We start from the raw sequence: 18,068 nt of genomic DNA, 5'->3' as shown, positions 1-18,068 counted from the left end.
CTTGCAGGTTAGTAGTTGCCAAAACAGGAATGGTCTTGATATTGACCCTGCCTGGAGCCTAGCCCTCGAGGGTTGATTAGAGGAACAGCTGGTCGAGCAGCCCCGCAGAAAATCCGGGGAATCACTTTCTTGATGAACGACTGTGCCTTGTCGTGTGAGGTAGGTGTTGAGGAATTTACAAAGCTCCTTGACAAAATCCTCAAGTGGCCTCCTTGTGCCACTGCCCCCAAGTCAGCGAGGTCCTCAAGCTTGGGGTCTAACTTAATAAGAAGTGAACAGAGGTGCTCAGTGGAAAGGGCACAGTTTGCATTGCCCAAAAACACGATTGCCCTTTGTGCCCATCCTGAAAGGGACTCTTGGGAAATCAGGGAACCTGATTTCTTTGCCTCCTCGGCCATGTCCAAGATCTTTGTGAAGGGCCCTAAAACGTCCAAGAGCTTGTCCTGGCACTCTCGCCAGGACTTGTCCTTTTTTTGGGGGGGGGGGGGAAGAATCTCTAACTTTTGCAGGAAAGTGACCATACAGTTGTCAATTTCTGGCGCTAGGGCGTCTACCCTCCAGGAAAGGTCACTGGCATTCTGCCTGGAGGCAGTTACAGTCCTCTTTCGCCAAAGGCTTCCGTATGCTCATAGCTGACACCCTTATCTGCTGGAGCCCAATCCGATGAGCATGGGTGGATCTCGTTGGGATTGATCATGTCTGAGTTGTCCTGGGAGCGGCGAGAAGGGAGCCAATGTCTTGAGGGGCTGGCCTCTGTGTCTGTCTCCTGCGTTGTCAGTGGGCAGAGCGTCTTGTGGGGTTGACAAACGTTCCCCTGCAGGTGGCAGAAGTGGTTGGGTAGCCAGAAAGGCATGTTTGAGCCTGTCAAAGGCACGAAGATCCACCCCTGTATTGCGAGCGTGCTTAGCAGGGGGAGAGCAGGATCTGAAGTTGGGAAAACCCCTGGGGTGCAGGAACCATGGGGAGAGCAGACAGCCCTGCTAGGGCTTGGTTTATCTTCCGGCAATAGTCTCTCCTCCAAGGGCGTCATGGATTCGCCCACTGCTCTGTAAATTGAATCATCTACTGCTTCATGGAACTCCTCCCAAGGGTGCTGCTTTTTTTCTTTTTTTTCTTCTCTCCCATTTCCTCGGCGTCCTCCTCATAGTCCCGATCTATACTCATTGGACTATTGAGTAGATGAGTGTAGGTAATGGGGTCTGGGTGACATACTGGGTACTCTGTCCTTTAAAGGGGTTTACCTTGTGGGGCTGCGTCTCAGCCAAGTAACATCCGAGGATCTCGCAGACTCTTAGAGGGACCAGGCACTGGCACAATAATGCCTGGTGCACAAAAAATATATATCTTTCTTCAGCTGACCTGTTTATGTTCCCAAACTGGCTTCAAGCACCATAAATACAGACCCAAGTGTGTTGTAGATAGCAAAGTGGGTGTTTTAGAAAGCAATACTGAATCTGCTGCCTGTTTTCTGCCCAGGCTCATTGTTTGTTCACAGAGCTTTAATAATAATAAACTACAAGAGACCTGTTCCGCTGAGGTCATTAAAACCTCCGTCACCCTCAGTCACCTGCTGAGAACTAACATTCAGTCACAGCGTGTGCATGATTAGAGAATACAACTCGCTGAGGCTTGCTAAACACAGCGGCCCACGTCTAAAGCTAAAACCAAATCATAAAGAGCAAAATACAGGGCAAGCAATTGACAGTGAATTACAAAGCAGTCTGGTAAAGCGTAGAAACGCACAGCTAATTACTGAAGCAATTTTTACAGACAATCCATTCAATTGAAAAGGCAAGAAATTCCCACAGAGTAGGAAAGGCGCTTATCTCTGCTGTGCAGCACAGAAGAAAGAGGATGAAGGGCCAGTGAGGACAGACTATGTTGGAGCTGGAGTGTCCCTGATTTAAGGGCTCAGGACTTTTCCTGATTGGCCACTTTTCTTTACTAAATGTTTTCCCAAGGTTTCATGGAAAATAAGTTGGCTGCTGTTAATAAAAGTGGAGAGAAGGCATAATTGTCGCTTCCAGTCCTGACTTAGAATTGACATTGGTCCGTTTTTAACCCCTGCCCTCTGACTCCTCCCAAGAACTTCAGGTAACAAGTATATCCTGGTTGTGGTGGATCGGTATTCAAAGATGGTTCCTTTGAAGAGGACCACTGCAAAGATAGCCTAGTGCACACCTCTGTATTGACCCAGAGCGTGGAAAGGAGTGCACTTGGTCCACTTTGCAGAGCTGTAGATAAGGGGGTCACCAGTTGCAAACTCTCAGCAACCACAGATGGGGCCAAGATGGCCCGGTCTGCCTGTGGCTCCCTGATTAGAGTCTGAAAGGAGAACTGTTTGAAGTAGGAGTGATCCTAGCTATGTCTTGTGTACTGGAAGCTCTGGAACTGGAATTGGGTTCAGTATCAATGACAGTTGTACCATGTGGGGAAGAGGGGGTACCAGGGGTGTAAACCTCCAATAATAAAGAGTTCACGCTTGAAGAACAGTTTCCATGAACTGAATGTGCTAATCCGGCTTCAAAAATCAGATTCTTTTGGTAAGTTTGTTGCAGAATTGAAGCAGAGCTCCAGTTATGGTCAAAGACCCTTGTTTCGATCAATAAACCATGGGCTGAGTGCGATTATGCATTCAGTGGCCTGAAGTACTTGTTGAGCAAAAAGTAGCACGCTATTGGAGTATCAGGATTATAAACTAGAACTAAATTACTATTTTGGATACATGCTGGAAGGCAGGTGTCTTGAGTACACAATTTTCTTTATTTTTTGTATTCATGCTCTGCTAATTAGACAGAGGCAAGATGGCGGCCTCTGCTGTGGCCGTTGCTGTGAGCTGCGTTCTTCGTGATTCCTCACTAAAACCCCCCCCTGCCAGACTCTCCCTATACCTCTGCACTCATGAGACGGCGGCTTACTGCAGATATCAATGTCTTTTTTTCTATGGAACGGGAGTCTTCTCGAGCGGGCGTTCCTTGGGCACGGAGAGCGTCTGCTCCTGTGTCTGCTCGGGTCAACTGAGGGAGCTTGAGGAAGAGGCGGCTCCGGGAGTGAGCGGGAAGTCTCCGGCCGTTAGCCTGCAAACGCATTGCAGCTGTGTACCTACGGTCCGTCCTTGGACGGAGTGCGGGAGAACGCCGCTGGTGAGAGCTCAAACGTGGCGGATGAGACACCATCAGCTTAGAAGTAAATCTGGATATTGAAACATACACTGAAACGGTGAGCCGTGTTGAATGGGGAAAAAAACAATTAGTGTTGTACTTTCTATACAGTTGTATACTGCTTATTAAATGCACGGTGCTCTATTGCAAAACGCCCACTTTCTGGGAGTACTTTGAAGGGAGCCTGCTTTTCATATTCGAAACTATAAATGGCACCGAAAGGGAGAGGTGGTACAAGGAACTGGGGGGCCGCAGCTGCATCAGCCCCTGTGGGTGCGTAAACAGAAGGGGGCGCAGAAGGGAATACGGCTGGCAATACAGTGCAACCCGGTATTATGGATGGAACTTTAGAGACCATATGTAATACTGAGCATCTTGTAGTACACGAGGTATCAGCAACTCTTTACTTCTACTTCTAGCTCCCAGCAGCCTCAAAAAAATGCTACTCAGTCAAGCCAAGATTTACAAGAGGGGGCAGTGCGACAGCGAGTTGTCCCAGCAATCTTTAACAAAAAGAGTAGCAAGCTCAAGGTCGGCGTCCCAAATTCGGAGATCCATACTGATCAAGTGAAGGCTGGATCTCAACATGATCCGCAGAAAACTCCGCTACCTGAAAACAATCTGCTTGTAATGTCTCAGCCTGAACTGGGGGAGGAAATTGATTTACTCAGTAGCGATGAAGAGCATATACTGAGGGAGGCACATGTGGGGTAACTATCACTAGCATAGGGGAGGACAATATTACAGTTACAGACACCTTCCTGGGGGATGAGAGGTAACGGGTCAGAATACGCAGGCTCAGAGGGGAAATTTTACTCTGTCGGATCTGACCACTCCATCAGACAAGAAAAATGAAGAAAATGACGAAGACAGCCTGAGTAACCTTGGTGACTGGGCGGCAATCCTGGGTGAGGAAGAACATTGTTATGAACATGGTGTAATCTGTGAGACAGTCAGGAAAGTGGCACTAGCAGCAGGAAATCTAGATCAGAATCAAGGTATCCCACATCAAGGCATCTGCATGCGTAGTAAATCCGGATAACATAACATAACATATACCCAGCTGAATCTGGAGGAGATTACCGAAGATGCAGTTACTCTAGGACTGAAATACAAAAGTGTAATGGCTCATCGAAATGAGACCAGAGCGGAAGGACTGCAGATACAAGAAGCGGTGAAAACGTCAGAACACATTAAGGCGCCTAGTGAAAACCTGCACCGACGTAACCACCCGAGTGATGGAGGTGGAACACCGAGTTTCCTCAACTGAAGACAGCCTGGGGAAACAATCGGCTATTGAGACACTGCAAAAGTCAAAGTCTTATACAGACTGGAAACTCACAGATCTTGAGAATCGCGCCAGGCGCAATAATCTTTGTGTTTTGGGCATCCCGGAAGGTAAAGAGGGGTCGGACCCTCGTAGCTTCATCATCCAGGTGTTCAGGGAGGCCTTTCCGGAATTAAAATCTTGGAATTGGGACATTGAAATTAACCGTGCACATAGGTTTTTTTTTTTTTGTGAATCGGCGGCGCGACAACGGTCAAAACCTATTCATGGGCCATTTTGATCCGTTTGAACAATTTTCTATTAAGGAGGGCACTGTATGATCTCGCACGCCCAGAGAAAAGGAGGAATGGGGGTGGGTGTGGGTTGTTTGTGTTTTTTTTTTTTTTTGTTTGTTTTTTTCGGCCACCCACAGTGAATGAGAGATGGCAAATGCGGAAATTAATCGCGCCGTTTCAGGAAAAAGGCGCTCAATGCTTTTTACTGAACCCAGCTAAACTGAAGATTATATTCAAAGGACAAACTCGATATTTCACTTCTGGGTCTGAGGCTCCACAATATATGAATCAGATGGATAACAGACGAAAATGTAACTCTAAGTACTTTCCCTAAGAGAATAACTCATTAAGGACATGCTGCATTTGTGGGAGAGCGTTTGAGCTGAGCTATAAGCTAAGCGGGTAACTAAGGGTGATCAGGGGTGTAGGGGAGGTAATTTTGCTTTTAGAGTATAGGCCCTGCACATTTGATGGTCTGGTCTCCCCATTTAACTTTTTTTTTAGGTAAATTTTCTTTTTTTTTTCTTCTGGAGTTAGCATTTAAAATGTAGGAATATTGCTTCGGTAATGGGTGCCTTGGGGACAAGGACAAGGACTTGAAATATTATAAACATGATGTAATGTTTGACTTGGTTGAAGAAAAAAGGCTTGTTCCCAAAGATCTGTGGATGGCAGAAACACTATATGCATGATGTAATGCTTCATATGCTGGCTCTTGAGTTAGAACTTATGGGGGATATCCTGAAGAGGTTATAAGCCTGAAGTAAGGCCGGTGATTCAGGGTGTGGAGCGATTGAGTCTTGGGGGGGGGGGGGGGGGAGAAGGGGAGTCTCGATATGCAGTGAGGCACTTCTACATCGCAGAGGACATGGTCCTTAAGCCTCGTGAAGGGTGGTGGCGAGGGTGGGTGGGTAGGGTCTGGGAGGGCGGGAATAAGGTGGGGTGTGGGGAAGTGGGGCGGAAAAAGAAAAAATAACACCCGAGACCAGGTTGGGAAGAAATTTGTATCTTTTGTTGAGCACTTTGCGAAAATTAGTTGGATTAAAGCCACAAATTTTGAAATGGTTAAATGGCAGGTAGGGGTCTAAGGGTGGGTACCCTGAATGTCAGGGGGCTGAACTCTGTGGAGAAAAGACAAAGAGTAGCACAGGAGATAAGGGCTTTGCAATGTGATCTCATATGCATACAAGAGACTCATGTGGTTTGGTCTAAGAGACAACTTTTAACAGAACTAGGGTTTAATTTAATTGTATGCACTAAATTTTCAGGGGTGGCTAGAGGAGTGGCAATTCTTGGTAAGAACTATATAGGTACTACGGGGAGGATACAATCTGATGGGCTAGGACGTTGGGCAATTGCTGAATGTGTTGTGGGTCACACTAAAGTTACTGTGTGCATGGTATATGGGGCAAATCTAGATGAAACGGAAGCTCTCAATTTCCTAAACGTGGAATTAGCAGGTTGGCCCACACCATTGATCATATGCGGTGATTTCAGTATAAATCTAGCACCCAACACGTTAAATAATGAGAAGGTGAGATACACCGGCAGGAAGCCGAGAGTATTTAAAGCCTTACAGGCACTTATGGTAGCTCATGGTTTGGTGGATGTGTGGTCGTTTTTAAGGGGTGAGTCACCCGGGTACATTTTTTTTTTTTTTTTTTTTTTTTTCTTTTCCACATTGGACATTGGTTCGATTTAGAATTTTTTTTACCTCCGTAATGTTAAATCAGGCTGCAATCCAAGTATATCCTAGAGTGACATCGACCATGGGCCAGTTGTACTGATATTATCCAGCATCACTTCTAGTCAGCGTCCATGACAGTTCTCCTTTGACCGTAAATTATTGACTGACTAAACAATTTTTCATCGAGCATATGAATGAGTGGATCGTATCTTTTTTTAACATCCATCGCAGGAGTAGTAATGAGGGTTGTGTGGGACTGTTTCAAGGCTGCCTTTCGTGGGGAGACATGAAGTTTGGGCCTGTATAATCAAAAAAAGCAGGCAGCTGAAATAAAGGTACTTTATCAGGAACTGATTAGGGCCGAAGAGGCGATCCTGGTGGGGGTATAGGCAGGGATTAATATAGATGATGAGAGTAATGAAGTAGCGCGCCTGAAGGCAAGGGTAAATCTGAGGTGGTCCCAGGAAGCAGCCAAGAATTTTTTTGCTAAAAAACAAATCCACTATGAATACAGCGAGGCAAGTGGCAGATGTCTCGCCCAAAAAGCTCAGCGCATTGATGAGCTATTAGATCAGAATGGCGATTCTGTCAAGGACGCGCAAGGTATCCTGGAGGTATTCAGGCAGTTTTACGAGACGTTATATCAGAGTGACGAGTATATTAGTGATAATGCTGCATTATTGATTAGTCAATACTGTCTGAAGGATCTTTCGGTAGATGATAGGGCAATGCTGGAGGCGTCCATTACTTTGGAAGAATTAGAATTGGCAGTAAATGGATTGGCTCTGGGAAAGGCTGCAGGCCCAGATAAATTACCATTAGAAATATACAAAACGTTTTTCACGCTTTTAAAAAAAGACCTCTTGGCAACAATGCTAGCAGCACAGAAAGGCGTATCTCCCAAATCATGGCAAGAAGCAAGTATAGTCTTATTACGTAAAAAGGGCAAACCAGCGAATTTACCGGGATCATATCTTCCTATATCGCTGCTAAATGTAGACTGAAAAATATACTCTAAGATTTTAGCGAATAGACTGTCCAAGGTCATCTCTGGTCTTGTATCAAAAACACAGCATGGGTTCATCCCTCCATGCAGCACTACTAATCATATTAATCGAGTGATAACTTTACTTGACTACGCTGCGGCAACTAGGGAACCATTTTGTTAGACGCGGATAAGGCCTTTGACCGCGTTGCATGGTCTTTTCTGTGGGATATTTTGACGGGTCGAGGATTTGGTCCAGAGTTTATTAAATCAGTGCTGGTCTTGTATCACCATCTGTTGGCCCGGATTAGTACTATGGGTTTGGAATCTGCGGCAGTACAAATCTGTAGGGGGACCAGGCAGGGTTGCCCCTGCTCCCCCTTATTTTCTTTATACATTGAGCCTTTTTTAAGAATGTTGGATACTAATATGCATATAATCCCGTTAAAGGTGCATATGTATCAGGTTAAGGTGTTGGCATATGCCGATGACGTGGCAGTGATACAGAAATGGGGGTGGTGATGAACAGAGTGTCTGAATTAAGCAGGCCACTCTTACCCAGTCCAAAGATCAGGGCTTGATCCATCACTGTTATTTATCTCACTGCACCATCCCAGTTTAGAACCTGGCTATATGCAAATCAGTCTGTCCCTGGCCCAGTGCATCATGGGAACAGGGCAGACTAAACTACCAAGCCAATTCTTCACCAGAAAGGAGACCAGCTACCGGGGACCGGTTTCTGGCATTTCAGCCGTCTTCGGCCCGGCTTGCTTGAATCCTGATGGTGCAGTGAGAAAGGGACTCATGTCTGAGTATACCCTGCCACACCTATAGTGGCCAAAAACGATACAGAAATGGGGGTGGTGATGAACAGAGTGTCTGAATTAAGCAGACCACTCTTACCCAGTCCAAAGATCAGGGCTTGATCCATCACAGTGAGGTTTTGGCATATGCCGATTACGTGGCAGTGGTCACGTCCAAACCCACAATGGCAATGCAGGCTATCGAGCAGCTGGTGGTAGAATTTGGTAAATCGTCAAAATACAAGTTAAATTCGGCCAAAACCCAGCTACTAACTATAAATATACCAAGCTATACTGATTCAAGACTATGCCAAGAGGTGGTATATTTGGGAGTTACGATACGAGCATGTACAACTTCTTTAGTCAAAGTTAATTGGGATCAACTCCTGGTCGGTGTACGGAAAAAATTAGACCAAGCAGAATGCTTCTTTCTATAGTGGGACGTTGCAACCTATTAAAAATGTTGATTCTTCCTCAAATTTTTTGTTTTTCGATGTGTACCCCTAGAAGTTCCCAAGACCAGTTTAGAACAATTGCAGGCAATATGTATGCACTTTATGTGGTCTGGGGGCAAAGCACGAAGGGCTAGGCGCTTTATGATTCTGCCAAGAAACCTGGGGGGTTGGTCGGTACCAGACTTTACACTATAGTACTATGCCTGTATGTTGCAAGGTATGGGGATTTTATTAACGGGCAAAGGTCCGGTAAGACCCGCGGACTGTCCTTCGATCTTTCAAATGATACTGGGGGTAAAAGTTAAACTGCCTATTTATGTACCTAGAACAAAGCTATTACAAACGCACGCGCTTTAAGACAATGGAGGCTGCATATAAGGTTTGGCGTAAAGTTAGGGGGGCTATTGGGCCTGGAGAAAATAACGTGGTACACCACTGTCATCGTCGTTTTTCTTACCTGTAGATGTGTGGGATAGAGTAATATATAATTAGAGGGAGAAAGGTATTAGAGTGGTGGGTGATTTGTATGATGTTAGCTATTTTAAATCTTTTGAACTACGAGAACAATATCTCCTCCCTAGACAGCATTTTGTGAAATATCTACAGATTCGAAACTATTTAATGTGTATTGGGAGCAATTTCAAAATAAATCCTCTGAGGACATTATGAAAGGGGCAAGGATTGGTGTTCTATACAATCATATGTTGAATACTAAAGAAGATATAGAGCAACAGAATAGTAAATGGGGTGCTAAACTCGGCAGACAGGATATTCAAATAGAAACTTCATTAGGCATGGCTAAAGACCTATTCCTGTCTGCAAAGTTGGTTGCGCAACATTTTAAATCAATTTACAATTTATATTACACCCCAGACAAAGTGTCTAAATGGCCGGGCGATGCAATAGGGAAATGTTTTCGCTGTGGGCTTGTCTCAGCGGATGATGTCCACATTTTCTGTACATGCACTAAATTAGCTCCCTTGCTGTCTCAGATAGAAAAATGTCTTTTGGCAATTGTGGGTGGTCGGATACAGTTATCAGCAACACAGATATTATTTGGGGTCGAAATGGGCATACTGAGCACCAACATTCTGAAGAAACATGTTAAACTAATTTTCTTAGTGACTGCAGTCTATAGGCTGTGTATTGCATCTGCATGGCTGCAACCGGAACCGCCTGCCTTTGAAGCTTGGCGGTCCCGGTTCTTTTCGGTACATAATATGGAGCACAGCTTGTATGTTTTAAAGGGCTCCCGCAGAAGGAAGATTGGGGAACGGATATGGGGGCTAGTTACAAATTATTTGTAGACTTAGGGGGGGACTTGTGGGAAATGTCTATCTCGGTCTATACTGTGGCTGCCCCGACAAAATGTATACCTAATAGTTGATTTCTTTCATATTTTTTTTTTGTATGGGTCAAAATGATTTGAATTTGTATGTGCTCGACAAAAAGGTCTCTTTTTTTTTTTTTTTTTTTTTTTCTGTTCCAACCGACTCGTGTGTTTCTGTATAAATATAAAAAATGCTCTGCTAATTAGCCTCGAGTACACACTAGTCTGTAGCCAATTGCACCCTAGGGAATTTCATTGTAACATCTTGGACACTTAGTAGCGGTCCCAGCAGATGGGGCTCCCCTCAGCAATGCATCCTACCAACTGTTAACTGCTAGGCTTCAACAAGCTTCCAGACCTGTCATTCCATGCACCTCCATGTTACTCCAGCATATTCTACGTAATGCCTACTTGGCCCTTGCAAACACATTATCACTAGTTTACCTAACCAGCTCTTATTGAAAGACTTTCCCTCTGTCCCGCATGCTAGTGCCATGAAGCGGTTTCAAAATAAATGGGGCAACATTTGTATTGTTGCCAAATGTTTGTCATGGGACTAAAGAATTCCTTGCTAGATATTGCTGTTTTTGTTTAAATATTACATGCTTGGTGAAAAACGCTGCTGTGTATTTCTGAGACAAATGACTGAACCCTGAATTAAGTCTCTAGCGCATAGCCTAATTTGAAGACTCCAATAATTTAACGGGCTGCAGCTAACTTAAAAAAAAAAAACGACCTCAGATTTAAAACTGTATTGACAATTTGTGTTTGTGGATAATCAAACTTTCCTATGAATAGATCGTTACCTCAGTGGTTAACGGGTTGCATTAAAAAAATATATATAATTTGATGCCACATTGCCAGTTGCCTAATTGATGATTCTGTGTTTTTATGTTGAAATTTTAAATTTGCTGTTATCTTAGTTTCCTAAAAACAAAGATTTTGAGTCTTGTTTATATTTTTTTAAATATAAATATGCGGTTTGAGGCAGAGCATTGTAAAGTATTTGGTATTGCTTTCAATGTATTTGTTTGGAAATCTGTTCGATTTGGTGATAGAGTTGCACTGGGTGCTGATTAACTTTGCTAGCTGTAGAAGCACACTCTGGTTTATTTCTGTTCACCCAGTTTATTTCTCTTGAAACTCAAATGGACCTATCTGCTTTCTCCATAGATCTTAGTTTGGAAAGTGGTGGAATATGGGCACTTCCCAGAATATAATAAACAGCAGCTAAATACTGAAGTTAATTTACTTCGTGAGCTGAAGCATCCAAACATTGTTCGCTTTTATGACCGCATCTATGACTCAACAAACGCCAAACTGTACTTGGTGATGGAGTACTGTGAAGGAGGAGACCTTGCTCGTTTAATTGAGAAGCATACAAAACAAAGGTAAGCCTGTAGAATGGGGTTGCCAATGTTAGTTTAGAGTGCCTGTTGCAAATATGCCGGTGAGTAATCGTGAATTGTCTTGACTCGTTTGCTGTCTGTGCATACTTGAACAGTGAGCTACTTTCCCTGATCTATACCCCAGTGCCCTGGTCTAATCTTCCCAAACCCAGCAGCGTTCCACCAACCTGAACAACTCCACTTCTCTCCGACCTGGCCACACAGTCCAAACCAAACATAGAGGCTATAAAATCCCAAACAAATGGACAAGTAGAGCCAATAGTTGCATAACCACTGCTGTTGAGTGAACCACACACCTTCACTTTCACTCGCATTTTGGAAAAACTAACCTTATAACTAGCTGTTTGCCTTCTAGCAGCTTGCCTCTGCCTGAATCAACCACTGTCACAAATAAACTAAATTATTATATAGGCCCACTTAATAAATTCTCCTGCTTGCTTTGACTCGGACCAGGCACGTATTGTGCTTCCATCTGCGCCAGACACAGTGCATAACATTTCACTCTAAAGCTTAAACATGCTTTACATAATGTTGTAGTACTTTGCTTAAGTGTGGTACCTAACAAAGACCTAATTGGTGACACATTCAGGCACTCAACGATCATGTGATTACTGGTATTCCACACGCAAACTATGCCCTCGTCTGCTTGCTCTTGAACGTTCTTGTATGCTGGCTCCCAGTGATTGTGTTAAATCTTTCGAAAGGAAACTTGACCAACCCATGATGCCAGCAGGTAAGTATATATCCTTATCAGCTCAGTGTCTCTGTAGCAACTGCCAACCAGTACCCACCCCAGGTTCAAGGCAGGGAACACAGAAATCTAGCCTTCTCTACAGTCAATCCCTACACGCACCCCTTCCTTATCAAAGTAAAAATGATCGTATAAAGAGTAAAACATTAAAATGATCATGAACAAAAGTACACACTTTAACTGATATATAAATGTTTTATAATCTAACAAAAACACAAAATGTAAGTCCTTAACATCTACAGCACTAACTAAGTATTTTGGTGAGTACATTGTGTAATCCTCCCGACCTGACTAAGTGAGGTGTAGGTTCCTGGTACCTGATTCCAGAATAACTCATGAGGTTAACTTTTAGTAACGCTCATGCCTCTACCTGCTAGTCGATGAGGCGCGATTCATACCAAAGTCGGGTTGGTCCTATACTTTCATATAAGATACCTAATTGCTAGGTTGACTGAGTGATTAGTTCACTTTTACAAACCAACCACTGTGTAGATGGTGCAAAACCTTCGGTCCTGATGAATTGCCAAGCGATTCTTTACACAACTGGCGAGAAACGTTGCAGGAGTACGCATTCCTAGACACCTCTGATCATTCTCATCAGCGGTGACACTCTTGATGATTTTAACTGGGACTAGTGAGCTCGCAGATTAAACTCATTTTGGAGCACCACCTCTCCTCATTTTATCACCTCACACATTTCCTTGTCACATCTACACAACAAGGCCCCAAACCCGCATTTCACCCACACAGCTTTGGAAAATGATCTCTGCCTAAGAGCCCCTGCCTGTCTGGCATTGCAGTGCCGGCCTGACTAGGAGCAAGTTCTATGATGAATTATGACCCCCAACCAGGTGTGTGAGCCCCCCACTTCCCATATTGGGAAACGCCTTGGATCTACTTCAGAGCGGGGTTGTTGACCAACCCAGCCTCTACTATTCCTTTCCCTCTCCTATAGGAACTGCATACTCCGTTTTTACAACACAGAATCATAGCCTCCTCTACAGGCCATCCCTACCTTCACACAATTAAAATTATGGTGTGAAGAGTAAAACTGTAATAGTGATCATGAACAAAAATACACACTAACTGCAAAATATATATATTTTTTTAAATAAACACTCAAATTTTTACAAGCTAACAAACAAACACAATGTGTAATCATTGAGCTTACAAAGACTATCTTCTTCCCGAAACTCTGCTATTGGCATATTTGTCATCAGGACTAACCTTTTTGTACCCCATTTTACTGCCTACATACTGTTTTGGATTGTAGCACTACTGAAAAACCACTAGTTCCATGTTTTACTGTTTTCTAGCACCACTACATGAGCCTTCACTTATTTCACTCTGACAGGTGCAGAAAAGCCTGACGACCTTGCGGATAAAACCAGGTCTCTTTATCTTTACCCTAGACAGTCCTGTGATTGTTCTCAGTACTATAGTTCCCCTGCACTACAGTCCTTACATCCACTGCACTTGCTATTTTTACCACATCAAAAGTTTTCCTAGATAGCCGCTCTTTGTTTAACCTGGGCCTGTAACCTTGCGCTCTCAGTAATGTAAAAGGGGATATGCCTGTACTTATGTTAATAGTACTTATAGAGCGCGTGATTACCCTTGGGTGTCCTGGCGCTAAGCACTGGGCCTCCTGGGAACCAGATGGGGTGTCACTGTGAAAAGCCACGTCTTCAAGCTCTTCCGAAACATAAGAAGATTTGGAGCATTATTGAGAGCCGATGGAAGCTCATTCCAGGCTCTCGAAGCACAGTAGATAAAACTCCTACCTCCCCAATTAACTTTTTTCATCCTGGGAACTTGTGTTAATTTAGCACTGGCAGATCTCCGTGTCCTCCTGGGCACATACCATTGGAACTTTTGCCTGAGAAATTCAGGACCAGTACCGTTAATGGCCTTAAAGACTATACAAAGAGCTTTAGAGCGGGATCTTTGTTTTATCTGTAGCCAGTGAAGCTTCCTGAGCTCGCCTTTGACAGAAGCAAATTTAGGGGGTTTCCAGACAGCAGCCTAGCTGCTGCGTTCTGGACTAACTGAAGCCTATACATCTGGCTTTTTTCCGGATTCAGGTATAGACTATTACTGTAGTCCAACCGCGATGTTACTAGGGCCATGACCTTTGTCTTCAGATTGCTTTGTGTCAGAAAGAACTTAATTTTCCTTATGATTCTAAGAATCATAAAACAGGCTTAGGTCACCAGGCTAATTTGGTCCCCCATAAGTATCATCCGCAATTACCCCCAAGTTTTTAGCCTTCTGGGGTGGGTGTCGGACAGGGACCCAATTATTCTGGTGTCCACACCAGAGGATTGTTCCCAAACTTTAAAACTTCGGTCTTATTTGAGTTAAGTTTTAAACAGTTGGAGGACATCCAGCTGGATAATGTACTTGTGGAAGCGCTCCCCAGTCTTTCTCACCTCCCTTGCTTATTGACAACACAATTTGTGTTGTCTGCAAAGGAGGTGAGCTGGAAGCCAAAGGATCTAATATCTCCCGCTAGAGGTGCCACATATATATTGAAAAGTGTAGGGCTCAGAGAAGAGCCCTGTGGCACTCCGCACGGGAGTGTAAATGGCTTGGATGGATTGCCATCCAGACCCATTGTTTTGAACCTGTCCGCTAGAAAAGACTGTTTCCACGCAAGTCCTTTCACACCAATCCCAGACAGCCGGTCCATCAATAGTTTGTGATGGACCGTGTCAAAGGCCGCTGACGGTCTAATAAACATCACGACTGCACTTCCTCCTCCATCTACGGCTTCTCTGATTTCCTCCGTAGACTTCAACAGAGTCTGCTCAGTGCTGTGGTCGGCCCTGAATCCATATTGTGAGGGGTCCAGAGTTGTTACGATGTAGATAAGCACTGAGTTGGATGTTAATCACCTTCTCCAGGTTTTTAGCAGGGAGAGGGAGCCGTGAAATAGGCCTATAGTTATTGGGGTCTTTGGTGTCTAAATTCAGTTTTTTCAAAAGCGGTAGAACAGAGGCTACTTTCCAGATTTTAGGAAATATACCAGAGGCAAAAACATTATTAAGCACGAAGGTCAGGGCCATTCCTATCACCTCTGGTATTTGTTTAATGACCCAGGCAGGACAAGGATCACTGGGGGCTCCTGATCGAATCCGGGTCAAAACCCTGATTAATTCTGATACCCCCAATGGTAGAAATTGATCATATGTTCTTTATGAGTCTTTGCTGTCCAGTCTATCATTATCTGACTGTCTTTTCATTGACCTCCGAGAATGAGGAGAATATCACTTCAACTTTTTGTTTGAAAAAAGCGGCAATTTCGTTACAAAATGAGGGTTTACTGTTACTCCTAGGACTGATGAAAGTAGTCAGTTTTTTTATAGCAATTGAAAGTTCCTTGGAGTTGGACTTAGCCAGTGCAATCTGCATGGAAAAGAACTCTTTTAGCTTCAAATAAGCTTTGTTTGTAACTTGCTATGGATTGTTTATATTTTTCCTTATGTCTGTATACTTTTTGCGCCAAACCCTTTCTAACAGTTTACATTCCAGTTTCTTGGCTCCAAGTTATACAGAGTACCAGGCTGATGGTATAGCTCGTTTAGGAAGCCATTTTCTACTGGGGGCTAATGGATTGCAAGAAGCGGCAAGCCATTGATTGTAGTCAACAGCCACAATTTCCGCTTCAGTTGGAGATCGCATCTAGCTGCTAAGGGAATTCTCAAATATGTTGATCTCCAATTTTCCCCGGGCTCTGGTCATTATCGTCTGGTTTAGTTTTAACTGGCTGATTCCTGCCACCTTTAAGTTCAAACTGAATAGCACAATGGTCTGACCATGAAAGAGGGGGGAACTAAAATACCGCCCAAGTCTTGGTTGTTTGAATATATCCAATCTAGGGTATGTCCCTTTTCGTGTGTGGGAGTAGTCACCAGCTGATGTAGGCATCCAGCCTCCATGATTTGATCCAACTGATGTATATCAGGGTCTGAGTGGTTTTCTAAATGAGAATTAAAATCCCCCATTACTGTATATGAATCTTGACACAGCCCTTCGTGTTCCTGGAGACAGTGGGTACCTTTCTTGGGACCGGGAGGGCGATCTAGCAGTTAAGCTTTAAAAATCCTATCATTCATAGAGCAAGTCAAAGGCTTCGGCTTCAAATATAGAGTTGGAAATCGGGAAGAAAGTAGGTTTTAAGGAAACATGATAAATTACTGCAAGACCTTCTCGTTTTTTTTAATTTTTATATAACCTATCCAGAGTATAACCATGAAACCCTGGGGGTGTGGCCTTCACGAAGTCTGGTCCAGAAGCCGGATCAGTCCAAGCTTCTGTGATAAAGGCTAGTTTAATCTCTTGTTCCTCCAGTAACAAAGCACATTCTACGCTGTTTAATTAGGGATCTAGCGTTCAGTAAAACACATTTCAGATCACCTGACATATTTAAGTTTTACTTCTTGAGTGTTGTGATTCTAGCCTCATGTACAGTTAAATTTAAAAGGTGGGGAAGTTGTCTGGCAGCTGGGGCAGGATGTGCTTTCCATACCTCGCTTGATGATAGTCCTGGGATTTAGTGAACAACAAAGTTCCCTTACCAGGATTCAGCTTGTGTAATTCCTCGATGGTATAGCTGGTTCGTTTTGGGGCCAAATGGCCAGGGGGACAGGCCCTGTGCGGGGACAGCCCCTGTGCTCGGACAGGCGCAGACGGGCTTGCCTTTGGCGGGACGGTGGCGCACCCGCGTCAGCATGCGGACTAAATAGCCCCCCGCTTTCATCAACTAGCCTCAGAGCACCACCAAGACGTCTGGTTCGATCCCTCCCTCTTCCCAGTGCAAATAGGCAGATTAAAAAGCAGTTTTAAAATAAATTGTGCAGAACTTAAACAGGGAGTAGTAGTCCTTATTGCCCACAACATTACCAATTGCTTCTTTCCAATTGCAAGCTGTAACTGGTCCTTGACGCGTTCACCCTCTCCACCAGACAATTACTGTGGGGATGGTACAGGAATTTAAAATGTGCTCTATACCTGAATTTTCTTGAAAACCTTTCATTTCCCTGGATACCAGTTGGGCACCATTATCAGTCCATATATCCCCTGGGAATCCCTTTCTCAAACACTTCCTTGAATGCACTGGAACTTGTTAAAATAAATTCACTTCTAGTTATTTAGTCTTCTTGAACCACAGCTTATTTAGGTGTACTACCTGTAACCCAAAAGGTTCAAACACTTCAAATATCAATACTCCAAGGTCTACTTTTAGCTGTGATGGGGTTGAAAGGAGATGGGCATGCCACCTGCTATTTATTACTAAGGACACACCTGCAACATTCTCAGACTACTTTTTTAATAGCTTGGTCTACTCCAGGCCACCAAAAATCCTCCATTACACTCCGCTTCATGGCATGAATCCCAAGACACCCTTCAAAGAAAGGCGAAGTCCAACACTACTTTTCCATAGGCATCCTAGAACAACCAACTGTCCACTCCTGCACATAATGCTGTCATCAATAGACCATTCCTCCTCCACTCTCTTATAAAGATTCAATACCTCTGGGGTATTCTTGATAATAGGCCAACTTTTTACCACAAAATGTGCACTACTTTTAACTCCTTGTCAGTTAACACAGCTTCCACCTGCTCCGACAAAGCTCCCTTCATGATGTTGTTAACTGAACTCCCTATACACATCTGAGGATCATCCATTCCTTCCTGTAATGCTTCACTCTCCTCCTACGACAATCTAGAGAACATCCGCTGCAGAACTTTTACCCTGGCACATATTCCAGTTTGTAATGGAATTCCTGCAATCCGTATTGCTATTTGGCAATATGTGGGGTAGCTCTACCCCCTTTTTGTTGTGGTGAAAAGATACACCTAGGGTTTGTGGTCCGTTCTTCAAACTAATTCTTACCCCCTCAAGAAGTTCTTGAAATGTT

At 44.0% G+C, this 18,068-nt stretch overlaps 1 protein-coding gene across 1 annotated transcript in view; it reads left to right on the top strand.

Annotated features, from left to right (window-relative positions):
• Positions 1-18,068, top strand: part of LOC147709301 (serine/threonine-protein kinase Nek2-like) — a 232,239-nt gene that overhangs the window by 28,009 nt on the left and 186,162 nt on the right. The window contains exon 2 of the mRNA XM_086925457.1: positions 11,158-11,375. Coding sequence (XP_086781583.1) covers positions 11,158-11,375 — 218 coding nt within the window. The remainder of the gene's footprint in view (positions 1-11,157; positions 11,376-18,068) is intronic.

The sequence above is a fragment of the Lissotriton vulgaris genome, chromosome 6 (genome assembly GCF_964263255.1).
Source record: "Lissotriton vulgaris chromosome 6, aLisVul1.2, whole genome shotgun sequence".
Taxonomy (NCBI): Eukaryota; Metazoa; Chordata; class Amphibia; order Caudata; family Salamandridae; genus Lissotriton; species Lissotriton vulgaris.
This window is presented reverse-complemented; position numbering and strand designations above follow the sequence as displayed.